Source organism: Callospermophilus lateralis, chromosome 16 (assembly GCF_048772815.1).
Source record: "Callospermophilus lateralis isolate mCalLat2 chromosome 16, mCalLat2.hap1, whole genome shotgun sequence".
NCBI lineage: Eukaryota > Metazoa > Chordata > Mammalia > Rodentia > Sciuridae > Callospermophilus > Callospermophilus lateralis.
In genome coordinates this window covers 59,370,915-59,394,714 of record NC_135320.1, presented here as the reverse complement: position 1 = coordinate 59,394,714, position 23,800 = coordinate 59,370,915, and the positions used below count along the sequence as shown (strand labels likewise).

The following is a 23,800-nucleotide window of genomic DNA, read 5'->3' as shown; positions in this document are numbered from 1 at the left end:
TGGTTCTCATAATCACAGAAGTACCCTAAAAATGTTAACAGAGAAATATAAGCCTGTATAGAATAAGAAAATAAGGAAGTATTTTTAAATTTATTAAAAAGAATAAAATAACATCAAACTTGTGATGTTGAGATTTACTGCTCTTAAATAGGAATAAATTGTCTCCAAATACTATATAAGAGAAAAAGTATAAACTTCAAAGCTTGCTAAAGGTAATAAATCTATAAAATATGTGCTACATCATTGCCCAGTTTCTAATATTGTTCTTGAAGAGTCCTAATAATTAATTTTGTCCCAATAAAGCCAAAGAAGCATTAAGTAAGAGTCAATTTCATCAATTTATTTTCTCTTTTCTACTTTTAGTCATGTTCTTAACCTTACTGGTCATGTCTCTCCCTTAAGATTCTGTTAAAAACTGGAAATACATGAATGAACACACAATTTGCCATTCTGTTTTAATAAACCTTTTAAAATCCAACTAAGGTCCACAGATATATTAAAGTTCCCTTGTTGTATCCACTTAGCACAACCTACACACATTTTGCACTTCTTCACTAATGATGTTTCCTTTTCTTCCAAAATTAAATTTTAACCAAGTACATTATAATTCCTAGGCAATTAATATGTATGATGTTTTAAATATGAATAATGAATTAAATAAACAAAATTTATTAATAAATAAATTACATTTAGGAAAATCTGGTTGACAATTTTTAAAAATCTGATCAGAGTAGTACTTCATAATAAAAGTAAAAAATAGAAAACTAATATATTAACTAAATTTGAAAAGGTCAAAAACAAAGTTCCATACTCTAAGAATCATGATTAAAAATATTTTTCAAAGAACTTGGGTTGGGATTGTAGCTCAGGGATGGAGCACCTGCCTCCCACATGTGAGGCACTGGGTTCAATTCTCAGTAACACATAAAAATAAATAAATAAAATAAAGATATTGTGTCCATCTACAACTAAAAAATATTTTTAAAATATTATTCAAAGAACTGAACTAGATTACTAATTCTATTTATAGACACATTTTCTTAAGTAATAAACCTTTAAAGAAAGCACAAAATCTTTTATGATTACAATGAATTATCCTTCCTCTATATTAAATTAGGGTGCATATTCCCTTTAGGAATCACCAGGTACAAAAAGTAGCACAAGAGGAGAAAATAATTCAATATCTCATCCAAAAGAAAAAGTATAGTTTTTGAAAGCCATTTCCTACAACTCCAACTTAACACAAAACTTTCTGCTGTGTGCTTAATATTGTTTATATTGTGTTTACAGTTCCTAAATTGTACCTACTGTCTTGAAATATATTTCTGAAATGTAACAGAAATATTTATAAAGTGAAGTTGAAGCCTCTTTCTTCATTTACTTAACTCTATAATTATAAACTTTCAGAGATGTAAGGACCAAAGACATTATTCTTTTTGATGAAATAATTATATGCTATATTTTTTGGTTGTTGGTTTGTCTGGGAAAGAATATAAAAATGGCTTAAGTGTGTTGAAGTATCCCAGAGGTCAACTAATAAAACATTATTTATTTTAAAATATAAATCTATTAATTGAAAGTACTTGGGGGAAAGGGTATAAGGCAATTAATATTCTGTTGTGTTATTTTCCCTATAATGCTAAACGTGTATTTCTCAGAAATAAAAGTGTTCATATATTTTGGATTATGGGATAGATATAAAAATGTATACTGTGAGGTAGCTCTGACATGTTACAGAAATATTATCCGATACTCTGTATACTCTACTAATGAATTAGCTCCTATAGGCAAAGTGCTTTTAAAATGATTTCTAATAATAAAGTCACATTATGTTCCTGATTGCAGTAGTTATCAAGATTTACCAGAGAAAGAATAATACAAAAGGGAAGGAAATGGCGGAAAGTAATATTTATAATTCATTATTATAACTAATATTCCTGCATACAGGTTTCTGAATTATTTGTAAAGAATTCCTTTACATTTTAAAACAAAAAAAGGGTTTTGACTAATGATGACAGAGTTACATATGCAGAGAAGCAAAGATCCAATAAAATATTGACATAGAATTTTTTTTACATCCACCTATCCATAAAGAATGTAAACACTGTATCTCCTCCTAACACCACTAAAGTTTAACCACAGTATAAATTAATGTCAAATATTATCATTTCCCACCTATACAATCATAATAAAAGCCATTGTCTTCACACACAACTGTCCAACACCTGCCCAGACTGGACCTCTATGATGTATGAATGAGTGTATTCTGATTCTAAATCTTTGCTTTTGTTCTTGACTGAATAAACATTCCCATAACTCAAAGTCCAATTCACATCCTCCATTCTCTAGAAGACTTTGTATAAAAAACCTGATTTGATAGATTTCTGTTTTTTTTTTTAAATTTATTAAGGAAATAAGTACAAATTATTTACCAAGCAAAAGAACTTTTAAAATGTTAAGAAAAAATTTTTGGTGTACACATCATACAATTCTTGATGAGGTAATTAGGGGTATGTGTCACACTCTTTGGTAGTTGGAAAATTTACACAACCTTTTAAAGTTGGTAAAAATATTCTATTTTTTTAAATAAGGAAGTCAAGTGTCACACAGGTTAATTTTTCCAAAGATACACAGTAAGCAAGAGATAAAACCCTATTCTAAAATCCAAGGCCACTTTGTTTCAAATCCCACGAAAATGAGTGCATTCAATAAAACATTGTTCTAGTCCATTGCATTAATTCATAGTGACAAGAAAGATTAATGTGTCTCTCAAAATACTTAAAGTTTACTTATGATCTCAAAGAAAAATCTCTTTTAGGCATTGTAGTCAACATTGCTATTTATTGACATTAAAAATGCTATCCATGAAATTTTATGCAAGAGTTCTAGAGTATTCTTAAATTCTAAATAGTACATAAAAGTATAATGACTTCACATATATATTATTATTATTGAAAATACATTATTGTATTAGGCTAAAACAGAAATTAAAGACTCAGAGTTTAATAATGTGATAGACTACACATATCTACAATATTATTCTTTTAGATCTTTGATTCCTGGATTAATGAATAATTATTACAGATAACTTAAAAATATCAGAAATGTTTTTTTTTATTTCTATTTAAATAGAATTTTACTAATTTCAAAAAAAGGATTTAAGACATCTCCCAATTCGGAATACTTGTGATCTAGCAATCTATAGCATTCTTAACAGAGTAATGAAATCACATGGATCAATTTTCTATAAAATAATCCCTTGAAAATTTTTGCTAAAATCTTAGAGTAAGAAATTTATACAATGAAATTTTTATTAAAGATATAAATTGGGTTAGACAAAAAAATGCATACTGCAGGAATATTTGGTATGACTATATAACTACTAGGGATTAATCACTAGGATTTAATAGCAATATTTTAAGGCAAATTTTACATTTCTTGTCATTAAATATAGGGCCATTTCCTTGAAATAATGATAAAATATTATGCATTTACTATGATACCATCCATTTTTGGTTATGCATACAATTCTAGAGATTGAACTTTCTGTAATCTTCTGCAAGATTTAGACCACAATTACTTGTAAAAATATTGAGTCCATTTTTTATTAAATGAACACTTTATATAAACTTGCAGAAGGCTTAAAGTCATTTCAGACTTCCTCATTTATTCCTTCTTTTAACAAACCTTTAATGAACAGGAACTTATGACTTTCTCTATAAATGATTTCCAAAAATTATGAAGCTCATGAAAATTTTCTTAGGCAATCAAAATACCTATTAATCCACCATAATATGACTGCTTCAAATTCTAATCATGCCAACATAGTAATCCTTCTTTCACCATTATTAAACATAATAAGCATCACTTTCTATAGGTAGCATATCTATAACCACCCCTAAAGGCACAGATTATGATAAAAAAGTTAAGTTAATTAAAAAAAAATAAAATATATCAACTTTAATTTGATACTAATATTGATAGTAACTTAATAACTTCCTAATTTTTTCTGGATTCCAAACACAAAAAAACAGTACTTGTCTGACACTATTGAAGAAATCCTCTATCTCTTCCTTTGGAGATGTTTGCTAAAGCACAATGAAATTGTAAAAATGAATTGAATATAAATCTAGATTCAGTCAAAACATTACATTTGTAAATACTGACAGTGATTTGTCATATCAGTTGATTTTAAAGCCCTCAACTGTTCTTTCTAAAACTGGTTTAGTATACATACAAAAGGACATCTGAATTCCCTCATTATCATATTTTCTGAATAGTAAATTCATCTTACTTTCCTTATCTTATCACCTTTGCATGAATTAGAGATAAACATTTTCTTAAGTTAAAAAAATTAGTAATAATTAACGTAAGCACTGTAACATACCATGTTACTTCCAAGTTTGTCACATTTAATAGAGCACATTCAGAGAATTCTTCCAAACATAGCAATCAACAAGTATGATTCTTAAGATGAATAAAAGGTTTACTGAAAGCCATGAGGAAAAACCTCTTCATGAATCATGGTAAAACGTTTCCTAAACAAATCAGATTCTGTCTCAATACTTTTATATCTGAAATGTCAAATTGATTTTTTTGATATATGTAAAAGACTTTAAGAATCTATTGTCTTATTATTTTACATATAACTATTGGTTTTAACAAGTAAAATGGTAAAACATCTTGTTTTTAATATGATCATAATAATCTATTGTACAAATTCAATAACAACTAGTTTATAATAGGCCAAAATTGCAAAAGCAAAATGGTTTTTTCTCTCACAAAAAAAAAATGTTGCTTATTTTTTATTTGTTTAGCAATGTGGCAATCATAAGAAAGACTGGACATAGTAAAAAGAATACATGGCTTTGGAAACTAACATAAAGGACTGCTTGAAATGTTCTGTGATAACCTTTTCCATTAGGTAGTGATCAAAATAAAGTTTAACAGTATTTATATTTACCTGTCTCTATCTGGAGAGTAATGGTCATCCATGATATGATGTCTATCCATTCGGCTAATTGTATTATAATGTCCAGTTGTAGTACGGGTCCCTCGAAGTCCCTGTTCCACATTCCTACTAAAACAGCAAGATCCATTAAATATAAGCCATAAGCTTATATTACACTAAGAAATTAAGTTATTAATAAGAATGGTAGAAAAAGACAAAGTCACTGCAATGTCAAGTACAATTATTTTGTTTAACCTCTGGCCAATATAAAAATTTTGTTGAAGTTTGAGAGTTAATTGAAGAGATTGCTGATAGAGGCACAAAAAGAGCCTATATTAAGTTAATATCATTGGGGATAAGATAAAGAATACCAAAACTGTTAATAAATGACTCCCTGTAGCAATATTCAATGGTATATGATACAAAGGAGGAGTAGTACATGTGTGTGGTGAAAATTAGTCCCATATTACACATATTGGTTTACAAGGCCTACGAGAATGGAGAAGAGGTACCTCATAGGTGGTTGCACATGAGCTCAGAGCTCAGAACAACTCAAAAATCTACCTACTTTTCACCATGTCCCTTGGTAGCACTCTAGACAAATAACCACCTTCATGCATTTACTCTAACAATAGCTGCCTAAGTATTCTCTTGCTTCAACCCAATTGACTACGACAGAAAGCAATCCTTTGAAACATAATTAAAGATCACAGCAACTCAATTTATACAATAAAAGGTAAAAATTGGTTCTTAATTTTATTCTACATGGCATGTTTATCTTCCAACCTATCCTTTCCATAGTAATTTATAGTGCTACTTTTATTGTTCTATAAGTTAAAATATATTCACATAAGTTATATATATTTATTTTGCACCATAGAATATATTCAACATGTCAATTATTATGTATGCTTAGTGATGAGTTTTTCTTTTCTCTTTGAAATGATTTAATTATTTGTATACATTTTTTCTTTCATATAAATTCTAGAATGATATCACAGTTCTAAAAATTTCACAAAAAATTTTTATTGGTATTGCATTACAGATTAATTTGTGGAGGACTGACATCTTGATTATATAAAGTTACTATACCCATGAACTGAATTTATCTCATTTATTACTTACCTAAAGTTTTATATTTTTCCTTAAGGTCTTGTTAATTGTTAAATGAATCATTAGATATTTTGAACTTCATGTTGTTTTTAAGACTAGTGCCATGTTTCTTATTATATTTTCTTATCAATTATTACTTATTTTTTCAAGTTGATGTATGGCCAGCTGTTTGGTAGAACTCCCATAATAATTAATTAATTAGTTAATTAATTCTATAAGGAGATACCATAAAGACATCCAAACATCATGCTTTTTATTCATGGTTATATTTAGTTAATATAAGATTTTTACACTTGTGGTTGTAATTAAAATTGTGCTTATAATTTTTTATACTATAAAGATTATTAGTGAGGATTATATTAGTTCCAGAAAGACTTACACAGCTTCATTTCTAAAGTCGTATAGAACAGAGATATCTGGTTTTGTAATTTGGTTAGAATTTATGTGTAATAACTTCTTAGTCTGAACTCTTTGAGTGGAAGGGAGAAGGGAAATAGTTTGTCTTTCACCTCTGTTTTATTGATGTCATTAATCTTTCCAAATAACTAGTTTTGGGGTTCATATACACTCATATTTTTTTCTCCTTTTTCTTTTGTTCTCTTGTTGTACCTCATTTTATCTCAACTTCATCAATTTTGCCCTCATCATTAATAATTCCTTTCTTCAAATTCCATTATGATTTCCTTTGTTTTTCTATATTTCATTTTTGAATGCTTGCTTACTTACTGAGTTTACCATTTTCTTTTTTTTAAACTGACATGTTAAAATGTCATATGTTTATGGTATATAATATATATAATCATTGTAGAATGGCTACATCAAGCTTAACAACATGCATTATCACCACAGTTATCAGATGCACATGCATTCCTTTTTATCCTTTTATTTTTATTCTTTTTTTTTTTTTTTTTTGGTACAGGGAATTGAACCCAGGGGTACTTAACCCCTGAGCCACATCCCCAGCCCTTTTTTATATTTTGTTTAGAGATAGGGTCTCACTAAGCTACTTTAGGGCTTCACTAAGTTGCTGAGGCTGGCTTTGAACTTGAGATCCTCCTGTCTCTGCTTCTGAGCCACTGGGATTACAGGCAAGTGTCACTACGCCCATCTCTTTTTTATTGTTCTGATGATTGTTCCTAATATTAAAGACTAATTTTATTTTTCTTATTTCTTAAGTCACCAATAAGTATCATTTATGAGTATAATTAGTTGTTACTGACTAGATATGCTAAATACTGATATGTGATTAAAGCTAATTCTTTTTTTTTTTTATTTTATTTTTTTAGAAAATAATTATGTATAAACAAATAATAAAATAATATTTAGATAATCCAACTTTACAAAGTAATTCTTATTTCATTTTATCCTCATTACATGTTTTATTGAATAGTATTATGTTTTTTGTTAAGTAACTTTTTTCAATAAGAATTTATCTTTAGGGCTGGGGTTGTGGCTCAGTGGTAGAACGCTCGCCTAGTACGTGCAAGGCCCTGGGTTTGATCCTCAGCACCACATAAAAACAAATAAACAAAATAAAGGTATTGTGTATAATTAAAAAATAAATATTAAAAAAAGAATTTATCTTTAGAGATTATTAATGAAACTTTATGGTGAGTAAGCCTGCAGAACCAAATAAAATATGTGTAATATCTTACCTTTGTGGAGGAGGGACACTGGGTGACCACGATCTAGTTCTTCCTATAACATCTACTCGATGAGGAGAACCTGAGGGTGAACAATGGTTTGATGACATTACTTGTTCTGGCACTGATAATGTTGAGCTTTGAAGATCTCGACCATTGTGACGATAATCTGAAGTAGAAAAGATTAACAAATATAGTTATCTACACACTAAGTCCCTTGTGTATTTTGTAATTGACTCAAAAACATAAAATGTTGATGAAGCTGAAAGACTATGTTAAATCTAAAGTATAATTAATGAAGCAAAATATTAAGTAAAATAACATTTTATAAACAAATAAATTAAAAGAAATGACAAGTGTTCAAATATTAAAATAGTTATTATGTTCAAGGCAATGTGAAGGGTAGAGTAAAATTTTTATATATACTTACATATACAGTAAATCTTTTATATACATATATACAAATAAAAATTTTATATGCAGTTATGATCTTCAAAAAAAAAACAGTAAATTTAGTATCAGGTAACTGTATTTAATGGGTTTGTCTCTGTGTCTTCTATTCTGTACCACTGGTCTACATACTTGTTTTGGTGCTAATAACATGTGGCTTTTGTTACTATAGCTTTGTAGTATAGTTTAAGGTCTGGTATTGTGATGCCTCCCGCTTCACTCTTCTTGCAAAGGATTGTTTTGGCAATTCTGGGTCCCTTATTTTTTTCCAAATGAATTTCATGATTGTTTTTTCTATTTGTATAAGGAATGATGTCGGGATTTTAATTGAAATCATATTGAATCTGTACACCTCTTTGGGTAGTATAGCCATTTTGACAATATTAATTCTGCCTATCCAAGAGCATGGGAGATCTTTCCATCTTTTAAGGTCTTCAATTTCTTTCTTTAGTGTTCTGTAGTTTACATTATAGATGTCTTTCACCTCTTTTGTTGATTTCCAATTTTTTGGGGGGGGGTTGTCGTGACCCCTTGCCCGCAAGGAAGACACAACTCAGGAATCTTCTTTCAGCAGTTTATTCAGGCCCTTGATATTTCTTCTCTCTCTCTCTCAGATGCCCCTCCAAGCCTTAATAAAGCATCTCAAGCCCCAATGCGAAGCTGCCACGTGGAACTTTCTCATAGGGTGTTGAAAAACCATGCGCCAACCCTCCCAAATAAGGAGTTGTTTGTCACAGACCACAGCGGAGCCAGCGCCATCTTGTAATGACGACCATAATCTGCAGAAGCGGCTCACCACAGGGGGTTATTGTGAATTGGGTAGTTTTCCTAATTTCCCTTTCAGAGGATTCACCACTGATGTATAGAGAGGCATTTGATTTATGGATATATATTTTGTATCCTGCTACTTTGCTGAATTCATTTATTAATTCTAGAAGTTTTCTGGTTGGATTTTTTTGGATCCTTTAAGTATAGAATCATTTCATTGGCAAATGATGATAGTTTGAGTTCTTTTCTTATTCATATCCCTTTAATTTCCTTCATCTGTCTAGTTGCTCTGGCTAGAGTTTCAAGGACTATGTTGAATAGAAGTAGTGAAAGAGGGCATCCCTGTCTTGTTGCACTTTTTAGAGGGAATGCTTCCAATTTTTCTCCATTTAGCATGATGTTTGTTGGCCTTGGGATCGGCATAGGTAGCTTTTACAATGTTGAGGTATATTCCTACTATCCCTAGTTTTTCTAGTGTTTTGAATATGAAAGGGTGCTGTATTTTGTCAAATGCTTTCTCTGCATCAATTGATATAACCATATGAATCTTACCTTTAAGTCTACTGATTTGATGAATTATGTTTATTGATTTCTGTATGTTGAACCAATGATGTATTCCTGGAATGAACCTCACTTGATCATGATGCACTATTTTTTACCTCATACTAGACAAAGGTGCCAAAAAATACATTGGAGAAAAGATAGCCTCTTCAATAAATGGTGCTGGAAAAACTGGAAATCTATATGCAAAAATGAAACTAAACCCCTCTCTCACACCATGCAGAAAACTCAACTCAAAGTGGATCAAGGACCTAGGAATTAGATCAGAGACCTGCACCTAATAGAAGAAAAAGTAGGCCCAAATCACCATCATGTAGGATTAGGCCCTGACTTCCTTAACAAGACTCCTAAAGGGCAAGAAATAAAATTAAGAAGAAATAATTGGGAAGGATTCAAACTAAAAAGCTTCTTCTCAGCAAAAGAAATAATCAATGAGGTGAAGAGACAGCCTACATTTGGGGATCAAATTGTTGCCATACGCACATCAGAAAGAGCACTTGTCTTCAGCATATATAAAGAACTAAAATCCTTAACACCAAAACAAACAAACAAACAAACAACCCAATCAATAAATGAGCTAAAGAGCTGAACAAACACTTCTCAAAGGATGATATACAATCAATCAACAAATATATGAAAAAATTTTCAACATCTCTAGCAATTAGAGAAATGAAAATCAAAACTACTCTCATTCCAGTCAGAATGGCAATTATTAAGAATGCAAGCAACAATAAATGTTGGCGAGGATATGGGGGAAAGGGCACACTCATACATTGTTGGTGGGATTGCAAATTGGTGCAACCAATCTAGAAAGCATGATGGAGATTCCTTATAAAACTTGGAATGGAACCACCATTTGACCCAGCTATCCCTCTCCTCATTCTATACCCAGAGAACTTAAAACAGCATACTACAGTGATGTAGTCACTTCAATGTTTATAGCAGCACAATTCTCAATAGCCAAACTGTGGAATCAACCTACATGTCCTTTTACAGGTGAATGGATAAAGAAACTGTGGTACATGTGCACAATGGAATATTACTCAGCATTAAAAGAGAATAAAATTATGGCATTTGCAGGTAAATAAATGGATTTAGAGAACAGGATGCTAAGCAAAATATGCCAATCCCAAAAAACCAGAGGCCAAATGTTTACTCTGATAAGTGGATGCTAATCCATAATGGGGAGGATGGGATGCATGGAGGAACTTTGGATGAGGCCAAGAAAAGGTGGAGAGTAGACAAGGGGGTAGGAATGATGGTGAAATGAGACAGACATCAGTACCCTAGGTACATGTATGATTGCATGAATTGTGAATAGATTTTCTAAACAATACTCTGTAATGTCAAAAAAATATTTCATTGAGTATTAATCCAAATAATAAACTATTTATACTTTTGCTTCAAAAAATACAATTCCTTTGATAGAATGGAAAAATAATAAATTGATTAGACTTAAGTATTTTGGGGGAAGAGATCTGAAATGCTTGATCAAAGGGTACTAAGTCATAGTGACATAAGAATAAGTTCTTGTGTGTATAATAAGGTGACTATAGATAATAATTATCCACTACTTTAAAAAACTAGAAGAAGGGAGTCTGGTTATTTTCACCGAAAACAAATGAGAAATGTTTGACGAAATAGATATGTTTAACTTGATTTAAACATTACGCAATGTGTACATCTATTGATATCACATGATACTCTTTTAATATGTACATTTTTTGTTTTCATTTATCATGTTTTTTAATTTAAAGAAGTACTCATATACATGAATCATTAAAAAAAAATTCCACTTTGAAAACAGAAATCAAAAAATTCAGATGTGTACTAAAATGGCATGAAGATGAAGAGCTTTCGATGGTCTGAAGGAAAATATTTTGGATTTAAAAAAAAAACTTATGTGGCTAAATATTTAAAATAAACAAGAAGTGAGATAATTAACTAACAAAGAAATAGAATACTAACAGAAAAAGAAATTGCAGGGGTTGGGGTTGTGGCTCAGTGGTAGAGCATTTCCCTAGCATGCATGGGGCAATGGGTTCAATTCTCAGCACTGCATATAAATAAAATAAAGATCCATCAATAACTAATAAAAATATTTTTAAAAAAGAAAGAAATTGCAATGACTTCTGAGAAGGAACCACGGGGGAATTATTTTTCATAACCATTTTACTGAGGGGTTTAATATATAAACCACAAATATGGAAAATATATTTGCAGTCTTACTTAAATCATGGATATATTGTTCACACATAGTACAAAAATCAAAAGCAAAAAAAATAATACTTTAGTTCTTAAAAAGTGGCATATTGATACAGGCATGTTAATTGATTTGTAATATTAAGACTATTGTATTTTTTGTCAGAATTTATAGAAAGCATATCTTCTTATCTAAATATGAGAACATTGGAAATTTTCTAACATACAATAATGCAATATTTTAAACTACAATAGTATAATTTCAAAATGTAGCTGCGCATGATACTTAATATGAATACAATAGAAAAAAACTGCAGAAGTCCCATTCAAATATTTGATATATGTAGTTATGTTGGTGATATCAAAAAGATTTCAACTTATTTTCACAACTTTGCTTCAGTATAAAGAAGTTTCAATTATGCAATATCTCCTCCAATTTATTGTAAATTCTTTTTAAAGTTGTTTTAGTATAAAAAACTTACAAATATCTACCTAACTGCCATCTTTCAAGAATATTCAATCTAATAATTTATATAGATATTCCAATAACTCTTTAGGGGTCCAAATTGCCACTGATTATCATAAAAAAATTGTTTTAGGAAATGAGGAAGCAAGAGATTTTTCTCTATTGTTTATATTAATGGTAAATAATGATGAATCACACTCCATTTTTAGTATTATAAAATAATTCTAAAATTCTTACCTGATACTACACCAATTCCATCATCACAGTCATAGTCAGAGACTTCACTATCACTTATTCTCTTTGACCCTATGAAGAAAACAACAGCAATAATTTAAATTGCTGATTATTTAAGAGGAAAAAAACCCTCAACCACCTGAAAATAAAAAGATTTCAAGTTAAACACTTGAGAATAAAAAGTATAGAGAGAAGTAAAATAATTATGAATGAGTTCAACAACACTTATTTTCACACATATTAGAAGATATGAGGGTAGAGGTGGCGAGGAGTTAAAAACTTACACAAGAATAATTCTGGGAATGTGTAAGACAAAGTTTCTAAATGGTTTAAAGCTTGATTTAAGTATGAAATAATTACATAAATTATTTGTTACTGATTGATGATAAAGTTAATTGAAAAATAGGTATGTGCTGGGAGCAGTGGTACCTGTCTGCAATCCCAGCAGCTTGGGAAGCTGAGGCAGCAGGATCCAGAGTTCAAAGCCAGCCTCAGCAACTTAGAGAGGACCTGTCTTTTAATAAAATATAAAATAAGGATGGGGATGTGGCTCAGTTTTTAAGCGCCCCTGGGTTCAATTCCAAGCACCAAAAAGAAAAGGTAAGTTGGTATTTTATGATTTGGGAACAGAAGGACCTAATTCTAGATAAATTTCAAGATAAAATTCATTTTCGAAAACATTAATGTGTCTTTTCTTAGCTTGTTTTTCTAAGAAATTTGTTATATCCAATTATTTTTCATGCTCATGGAGAAGTATAATTCAGAAAAATCTATTTAAGATATTTGAAAACTTCCTTTTTTGTAAAAATTTTTAGCTGGGCTGGGGATGTGGCTCAAGCGGTAGTGTGCTCGCCTGGCATGCGTGCGGCCCGGGTTCGATCCTCAGCACCACATACAAAACAAAGATGTTGTGTCCACCAATAACTAAAAAATAAATATTAAAAAATTCTCTCTCTCTCCCTCTCTCACTCTCTCTTTTAAAAAAATTTAGCTAATTCTCTACTGCTTTAAGAAATGAATCATGCATAAAATTAATACATCTAAATTATGAATTGTGCTATTTTCTAATAGTCTAAGTGCATTAATAGTTATTTTAATTTAAGAACACTGTGTGTGTGTGTTCCTTACAAAAGAAATCTATAACAAAATTTTAAAATGTTAATCCTAAAATGGCATACTGGCATCAAATTAATTCAACTAGGGCTTTGATGGCTAATGCAGATTATGACTTCATACTTAATTATAAACATCATGTACAGAAATAAACATATTATTGTCTACATTTAATATTTATTTTCTCCTATACGTGTCTCAGGAATATACATACCCTAGACGATAGAAGCCTTTTGTTAAAAACATTTTCCCTCTCATGATATTAGTAAGCATTTACTGATAAATGAAAACAGTGTTGCTGTTTCCAAAAATGACTTCTTTTGTCTTTCCTCGTACATTACACATTATTAAATAATTAGAGTTCAGTTTTATCAGAAAATACATGCTTTGTGGGCTCAGAATCACTCAGTTGGTAGAGTGCTTGCCTGGCATGCACAAGGATCTGGGTTCAATTCCCAGCACCGCCAAAAAAAAAAAAAAAAAAAAAAATATATATATATATATATATATATATATATATATATATATATATATATGTTTTCCTGTATTGTATATGGTATTTACTGTAGAGATAATCAAAATGTTCTAGGAAATGCCCTCCAATTTTGCAGCCTACTCTTATAAATACTCTATGTGTTTTTTTCCCATTTCCGTTTGGTTTGTTTATTTGCTTGCTTAAATCCCTACACTTTGAAGGAAGGCAAAGTCTACTGCCAGGAGCCAAAGTTCTCATTTTCTTCTTAATGGCTAGGAAGAAGACAATGTGCAATTTAAAATGTGCTAGATTTAATCCCAGCATTAGGGATTAAATCCAGGGCTGTCTGTATTCTATACAAGTACTTCATCACTGAGTCACAAACCCGATCCAGATACTTGGTATTTTAATCATGTGATTCCACCAAATTGACTCTTATTATTTTCTTTCCACATTTTTATGTCATAAAGCTTTAGAGACAATCACATCAGAGGTATTTGTAGACCCAACTAATTTTGAAATTAGAATTATCTGACAACTTCCCAAAAGATTGGGCAACTTCCCAACAGAATGGGCAGAAAAAGATATGTAAATGAGGACATACATTCTAAATGGACTTGAGATAGGAGAGGAGTCACACAGATGGAACTATAGAGGAGAGAATTACAGACAGAGTTACTACTCAGCCTACAAAAAGTTTTCCTTTGGTTAAATGCTCAAAGATGAGGGTAATGCTTACTTGACTGTACCTGGCACCAGTTTTACCTGGTACATAATAGAACATAAAGATGACAAGCTTTTGGTATTAGCCAAAGATCACATCAAGAATTACACCAACAAAAAATGAAGTTCATTTTATCATCTTCAAGAACTGTCGTGTGTGTGTGTGTGTGTGTGTGTGTGTGTGTGTGTGTGTACAGATAGGGAAGGGTGTCATAAATGATTTTTAATGCTGTTTCCTTCCATATCTTATGTTTATATTCAGATTGAGATTTTATCTGTTTTGATATTAATCCTGTAGAGGTTAAATATATTTCAATTATGTTCTCATATTTTTTAGTTTTTGTTCTTTGACATTGTAATGATGAATTCCTTAGTTTAATTAATTTATTAATATTTTCTATTAAAATTAGTGTTTTCACTAATTGTGGAACTATAAATTAGTACAACCACTATGGAAATTAGTATGGAGAGTTCTCAAAAAAACTAAAATGGAAACATCATATGACCCAGCTATACCTCTCCTCAGTATTTATCCTAAAGAATTAAATTCAGCATACTATAGCAATACATCCATACCCAGGTTTACAGCAACACAATGTGAATGGATGAATGAATAAAGACAAAGTGGCATACATACAAAATGGAGTTTTATTCAGCCATAATGAAAAATGAAATTATGTCATTCGCAGGACCAAGGATGGAACCTGAGAACACTGTTAAGTGAAATAAGCCAAACTCAGAAAGTCAAGGGCTCTATGTTTTCTCTCATATTTGGAAGCAACAGAGGAAAAAGGAAAAGAATGATGGTGGGAGATCTCATGAAAATCAAAGGAAGATCAGTAGAGGAAAGAGACCTGGGAGAGGGAAGAGGGAAAGGAAAGGGAAAAAAATGTGAAATGAAGAGTGCTCAAATTATACAGTTATATTGTAAATATATTGAATATGTAACAATGAATCCTACCATTATGTAAAATTGTAGTATACCAATTAAAATTATGGACAAAAATTAGTGTTTTCAATATTTAAAAAAAATCTTTCCTGACCTTATAAGAAGAGAATTAGACTCCTTTTTTTTCTTCTGGAAAGTTTAAAATTTTTGATTTTTGCATTTATATTTTCATTCATCTTAAAATGAGTTTGCATATAGTGTGAGATATAGATTCAATTTAGTTTTCCATAGGGATAGCACATATCTCAGAACTATTTTTTTATTATTCACCACTTTCCCATTTAACTGTGATCATACCTCAGTCATACATCTCATCTACAAGTATCTTTCATATGCTCTATTCTTTTCATTGTAAAGGCTGTATATCTATAAACCAACAATTCACTATCTATGTTACTCTGACATATGCTGAAAAGAACATCAATCCACATTATTATTTGCGTCTTGGATTTTGTCCCTTTGCTCTTCCATATAAAGTTTAGATTTAGATTACCAAATTAACAATGAAATGTCATATTTTATAGCATTAGTTTGCTAGGCATGTACATGGTATCTTTCCCATTTGCATTGTTTTAAGGTCTTACTATGAAATTTCAAAATTTGACCAACAATATTTTCCCTATTTGTTTCATGTGTCCTTTGTCTATTGCTATTAGAAACATTCTTAAAAAATGATCTTTTCTAACAATTGCTCAAATACAGACATGTAATTTCAATGTAAAGCTATCCAACCATATTATGGATCTATCTTTTTAATACTAGTGCTGTGATTATTGTTTGATTTGATTTTTCCTTATAGAAAATCTTTTTCACTGGGCTGGGAATGTGGCTCAAGCGGTAATGTGCTCACCTGGCATGCGCAGGGTGCTAGGTTCGATCCTCAGCGCCACATAAAAATAAAATAAAGATGTTGTGTCCACCGAAAACTAAAAAAATCAATATTAAAAAATTTTCTCTCTCTCTCTCTCTTTCTCTCTCTAAAAAGAATAAAAGAAAAATTTTTTCCCAATTCTTAGCTTTGTTTTCCTCTGCCTTACTATACCGAGAATCACAAAGCTAGAAAGAAATGGGAGATATTACATCTTGTCTAATTTCTGATTTTAAGTATAGTTTTTCTAACATAAATGATATGTGCTGATCAGGTTGAGAAAACCCTTAAATTGGATGAAAACAACATAAATTTCAGCCTTTTAATGTGTTTTCACAAAAGCATTGTTTTCTCAGTACTTCCATTTATTAATCAAATATTTATATGTGATACATTGATCAAAATTCAATTCCAGGCATATCCTTCTAGGACTATCATATATTTATTATACTAGCAAATCTAAGTTAATATCAACTGAGTGATATATCAAAATTATAGAGATCACAGAGCATGAAAAAATTTTTACTACATAGAAGTTTCCATAGTTTAAAATTTTCAAATGTATGGATAAAATTTATCTTCTTTTTAAAATAATTGACCTAATAACAAAATATTGAAGAATATATCCTGTGTTATGTATGTTATGTTAATTCTTTGAATTCTATTAAAATGAATGATGGAATAACCTATTAACAATTTTTATAAATGTTTCATGAATTAATAGAGGAATGTGAATTTATTGTTAGGTTCAGAGTTCTTCATTTGATTCTGAGATTAAACTTGTAATTTGTGCTCTTTGATTCTTTTGCATCTTCTCTACATTATCATATGACTTGCCGATGATAAAGAAAGAATTATATTGGAATTGACTTCAATAGCAATAAATTTGTGAATTTTTCTCTCTAATGTTATTTTATGTGTATTGAAGTTATCAATACTTGAAAGATGAAGATTATCTCAATAGATGTACAGAAACATTTGAAATAGTTATCTACATCCATCAAAAATCACAGAGAGGTAAGAAGGGAATTTCCTCAAACTGATAAATGACATTCACAAGAATCTACAGCTAACAGTACATTCAGATATGAAATATTAAATACATTCCCCTAAAGAAAGAATACTATAAAGAGTTCTCTTCAAGGATAAGTCTTATCTTCAACATCGTACTGCATATTCTAGATAGGTCAATACTATAAGGGAAAGAAATGAATGCTGTACAGGTTATAAAACAAAAAGTATCATAATTATGTAAATTAAAATTCCTAAAGAAAGTATTAAAAAATTATAGTGACTAATACATAAATTTATCAGCTTCCAGAGCACACAGTCAATATAAAACTTAATTATATTTCTTAGACAAAAGCAAAGAACAAATAGGAAATTAATTTCAAAAGCAATATCATTTACAAGACTACCCCAAATCATGCAATACTTAAGAACACACCTAATACAAAACCATAAAAGTTCATCTCAGACAGCAAAACACTACTATGTTAGTGTCCTAAGGCTGCTATAACAAAGAGTCAAAACTGGGTAGCTTGAAAGGACATCAATTTATTGTTTTATAGTTCTGGCGGTTAGAAGTCCAAAATCAACATGTTAGCAAGGACATTTTCTCTCTGGAAACTCTGAGAATCTTTCCTTGTCTTTTCTAGTTTCTGGTGTTTCCAGCTATCACTGATGTTCCTTCACTTGTAGATGCATCACTCCAGTTGCATGACCATCTTCTCCCTCTGTGTACTCAGATTATCTTTGCTCTGTGCATATCTGTCTCTGTGTCCTGATTTAACCTCATTTCTAACTTGGTTTACCTCTGCAGAAAACCCAATTTACACATAAGTCTATATACTGAGGCACTAGAAAATAAGTCTCTGACAAATCATTTTTTTTGTCTTTCAATAATTTTATTCTAATTTGTTATGTATGAAAACAGAATACATTAAATTCATATTATGCATACAGAACATAAATTTCCATATCCCTGGTTGTACACAAAGTAGAGTCACACCATTCATGTCTTTATACATGTGCTTAGTGTAATGATGTCCACGCATTCTACCATCTTTCCTACTACCATGCCCCCTTCATTCCCCTCCTTCCTCTTTTCTCTATCTAGAGTTCGTCTAATCCATCATGCTCCTACCCTCCCAATCCCATTATGAATCAACATTCTTATATCAGAGAAGACATTCAGCATTTGGTTTTTGGGATTCACTAACTTCACTTACCATTATATACTCCAACACCATCCATTTACCTGCCTAATTGCCATGTTTTATTCTCTTTTAATGCTGAATAGTATTTCATAAAAGATGCCATCAGAAGCCTACAAACCAAGAAAAGCCCAAGACCAGATGGATACACAGGTGAGTTCTACAAGACCTTTAATGAAGAACTAATACCAATACTCCTCAAATTATTTCATGAAATAGAAAAAGAGGGAGCACTTCCAAACTCATTCTATGAGGCCAGTATCACCCTGATTCCAAAACCAGGCAAAGACACATCAAAGAAAGAAAACTTCAGACCAATATCTCTAACGAACATAGAAACAAAAATTCTCAATAAAATTCTGGCAAATCTAATACAAAAACATATCAAAAAGATAGTGCACCACAATCAAGCGGGGTTCATCCCAGGGAAACAAGCTTGGTTCAACATATGGAAATCAATAAATGCAATTCATTCCATCAATAGACTTAAAGATAAGAATCATATGGTCATCTCAATAGATGCAGAAAAACATTCGACAAAATACAGCTTGTATTTTATTGAACCTTCATGTTCAAAATACTAAAAAAAACTAGGGATAACAGTAACATATTTCAACATCTTAAAAGCTATTTATGCTAAGCTGCAAGCCAACATTATTTTAAGTGGAGAAAAACTGAAGCATTCCCTCTAAAAACCAGAACAAGATAGAGATGCTCTCTTTCACCACTTCTATTTAACATAGTTCTTGAAACACTGGCCAGAGCAATTAGACAGATGAAAGAAATTAAAGGGATACAGATATGAAACTAACACAAATTATCACTATTTGCCAAGGATATGATTCTAATACCTAGAAGACCCAAAATATTACACCAGAAAACTTCTAGAACTAATAAATGATTCAGCAAAGTAGCAGGATATAAAAATCAACACCCCAAAATCAAAGGGTGTATCAGTGACAAATCCTCTGAAAGGGAAATGAGGAAAACTACTCCATTTACAATAGATTATTCTTGGATAGGCAGAAATAATATTGTCAAAATGACCACACTACCAAAAGCACTATACAGATTTAATGCAATTCCAAGAAAAATCCCAATGGCATTTCTCATAGAAACAGAAAAAGAAGTCATTAAATTCATCTGGAAAAATAAGAGACCCAGATAGCTGAAGCAATCCTTAGCAAGAAGAGTAAAGCAGGACATCATTACACCAGACTTTAAACTATAATAAAGAGCAATAGTAACAAAAATAGCATGGTATTAGCACCAAAAGAGACTTGTAGACCAATGGTACAGAATAGAGGACACAGAAACAAACTCATATAACTACAGTTATATTAGACAAAAGCACCTAAAACATACATTGGAGAAAAAATAGCCTCTTCAACAAATGATGCTGGAAAGAATGGAAATCCATGTGCAACAAAATGAATTAAATCCTTCTCTCTCACCATGCACAAAATTCAACTCAAAGTGGATCAAAGACCTAGGAATAAAACCAGTGACGCTATACCTAATAGAAGAAAAAGAAGGCCCAAATCTCCATCATGTCAGATTAGGCCCTGACTTCCTTAATAAAATTCCTATAGTACAAGAAATAAAATCAAGAATCAATAAATGTGATGGATTCAAAATAAAAAGTTTCTCATCTTGACATATCTTTTTTAAAAGACACAATTCAGCTCGAACAGCTCCTAACATATTAAAGAAAATTTAAATGAATGGAGAAACTTTTCTGCAAAATTGGAAGCCGTATGTATTGAAATAATATTGTCAGCATGCTAAGAGAAAATAAACTGATACCAGGATTTTATAAATAGCTAACTGCTGTAAGGAATGAAAAAGAAATAAGGATATATATTCAGAAAACAAACCCGTTTGTAATTCTTCACTGAAAGAACTTTTTAAAATTGTAATTCAAAAATAAAGAAATTAGGGGCAGGGAATATAACTCAGTTGTAAAGCATGTGCTTAACATGCATGAGTCGCTGGGTTCAATTTTCAGCACCCCAAAATAAATATTATTGGTTTATTCTCATGCTAGTAACACACTGTGTCAATATAGTAACAAAGGAATGAGGAAGGGAGGGAGGGAGGTAAGGAAGGAAAAGAAGGACAGAGGAGGGGGAAGAATAAATTTATCCCCAAAGAAAGGAATAAAGTACAAAAAATTGGTAATAATTCAGATAAATCTCAACAAACTCTGAATGAATAAAATGACAATAATTATAATAAAGACAAACATGGAGGAGATATAAAGTTCTGGTAGTAATACAGATATAAATTAGATTATAAAATTTTTATATGGTTTAGGGAAGAAAAGTAGACATGTTAATTAATATTACTTTGTTAGGTAAACGTGTTAAAAATTCAAAAGCAACCACTAAAAAGAGGAAGTGATTAAAAATAAAAATAGGATGCCCAAAGTAGTTATATATTCCTACATATACTAGAAAAAAAATAATCTATATGATTGTGTCTGTGTAGGCATAGAGTACCTAAAATATATAGAAATTGGTGACTGATTCATTCACAGAAAGAGAAATAGATGTTTGAAAAAAGAAGTGGGAGACTTTTCCCTATATGGATTTTTAAATTTATACTGTTATGAATGCATTAAAAAATTAACAGCAAATATTTACAAACATTTCATGTGTAGATGAAATGAACATATTTTGGGGACATATCCTCTTAATTAAATTGTGTAAACTGTGTTTCACATTTCTGAGAGATTGTCACTATGATTGTGGTTTCTCAATTTCTCTTTTCAATTATTTCTGGTTTTTTTTTTTTTTTTAAAAAAAAAACTCTAATAAAACCAAAGTTCAGGATTTTAGATGTTCTTCTGTGTCCTGGTCCTGCTGGAACCCCTCCCAGACCTAGGCCAAGGACATGGACAAACTCATGACAAAATATGTGAAATTAGTTTGTAGATTATCCAAGTATCAATACCAGAAGAAATGAGAGATAAACACATGTTCTAGTTTTTCCTCAGGCATTCTAGCTTTCCTTGATTTCCCCATTTTGCACACATTTTTCTGTCCAAACCTACCCTCCCATTCCAAAGAGACTTAAGGATCTTGGCTAGATGAAGCACAACAATCTGCTACAGACTTTTACTAGCTTCCCTTTGTGGTTTCTGGCAAGTGACTTTTCTCAAATTCTTCATTTTCTTACAAAGAATGAATTCCCAGCTTAAAAAGAAATCCCAGCTCCTCGCACAATTTTGTAAAGATTAATCTTTACAATAAATTTTATTTCATATCTCTAATAGTGCTACAGCACTAAGCACATTAGCTTCCTGACTGAACCTAAATTACATAATATTTAAGTCCTTAATCCACCTAGATTTTGTTTTCTTATATATGATGTAAGACACAGACCCAATTTCATCTATTTTCTTTTCTTTATGGATAACAATTTTTTTCCAGCTCACTCATTAAATCATCTATTTTTCTCCTGTTGATTTGACACATTACCTCAGATCCATATATAAATGAGTCTGCTTCAGGGCTCTTTCTCTTATTCCATTATTGGTTTATTTTCATGCCAGTAGCACACTGTGTCAAATATAGTAAATTCTAACATCTGATAAGGAATTTTCTCCTCCCTGTCCTCCTGCTTTCTGGTTATTTTTGTCCCTTTAGTTTTCCATGTATTTAGAATCAGTTCATCATTTATCATAAAGATATCCAATAGGATTCAAACTGTATTGAATGTATAGCTAAAATAGGGGAAACTGACAATCTATAATACTGAATCTTCCTATTAGTGGTTGTGGCATTTATTCATTTGTTTAGGTGTTCCTTAATGTCACTTAATAAAATGAAATCACTTTTTCTATAGTAGTGTTATACAATTTTTATTAGATATTTTCCCTAGATATTTATTATTTCCTAGTACTATTGTAGATTGTCTTTTTAAAATATTTTAATTTGTTTCCAGTGTAGAGAAATGCAATAGACTTTTATATGTTAATCTTACATCCAGACATCTTAGTAAATGATAATTTGTCTATAGATCCTTGGGGAGTTATAGGTAAACAATTTTATCATCTGAAAATAATAATAGCTTTATTTCTTCCTTTGAATCCTTAATGTTTCTAAATTATATTTGTCTAATACTGAGATCTCCTCTACAATCATTCTCTTGCTCATGTTTTTTTAAAGGAATAATTTTATCATTGGCCAATTAAGATGTGATTTCCTATAAGTTTTTAATAGATACTCTATAAGGTTAAGGAAGTTCATTTCTAATTTGTAACTTGATAGAAGATATAATTGTAAACTTAATGTTGAATTTTATGGAACTTTTGCAATTTACACATTGAAACAAACAAGTTTTTCATATTCATAGATTTTTTTTATAAAACTGTTACATTTGATTTGCTACTCTTTTATATGGCTTTTTTAAAAAAATCTCTTTGATCATCTATATTGAGGAATAAAATAGGTCTATAAGTTTCCTTTCTTGGAATGGCTTTGCAAACTTCTGGTATGAAAGCCATGTTTTTTATGTAAAGAGCTTGAAAATATTTCTATTTTATGTATATTCAGCAAGAGTTTTATTACCTTAGGAAAACTTGTTATTCAAATCACCTGTAAAAATTGCCTGGGTCTAGTTTTACCTCCTTTTTTTAATATAGTGAAAATATCTCTGCATATGGTAATTATCAACCATTTATTCCTGAGTCAACTTTCACAAAAATTATTTCTAGGAACTTGTCCATATTACCTATGCTTTCAAAATTATTGAAATATATTTGTAGATAGAGTTCCATTACCTGAACTGAAGGACTTATTTTAATATGTAGTATATCTGAAGTTAACTCCTCTTTTAAATTCATATTACATATTTTTACCTAATGTCTTCTTAACATTTCAGGATTTTCAAAATTTTACCTACTCAGTCATGTTCTATTTTATTAGTTTCTATTTCATTCTCTGGTTTCCATTTCTTAGAAATGCATATAAATATAAGTGTGCAGTATGAACCCTATGTGTGTCATCTTTCACACAGGACAATATTTTGAGATTCATCTTTGTTGTGATATTATCAATAGTTC

At 30.6% G+C, this 23,800-nt stretch overlaps 1 protein-coding gene across 37 annotated transcripts in view; it reads right to left on the bottom strand.

Annotated features, from left to right (window-relative positions):
• The window catches only part of Rims2 (regulating synaptic membrane exocytosis 2), a 551,056-nt gene that overhangs the window by 192,932 nt on the left and 334,324 nt on the right, over positions 1-23,800 (bottom strand). For 32 of the 37 annotated variants that reach the window (XM_076836166.2, XM_076836176.2, XM_076836171.2 and 29 more), the window contains 3 exons: positions 12,392-12,460; positions 7,720-7,876; positions 4,964-5,080 (listed from right to left, as the gene is read on the bottom strand). In XM_076836166.2, the coding sequence (XP_076692281.2) occupies positions 4,964-5,080; positions 7,720-7,876; positions 12,392-12,460 (343 nt within the window). The remainder of the gene's footprint in view (positions 1-4,963; positions 5,081-7,719; positions 7,877-12,391; positions 12,461-23,800) is intronic. The other 5 variants (XM_076836169.2, XM_076836165.2, XM_076836163.2 and 2 more) reach the window with 1 other exon arrangement.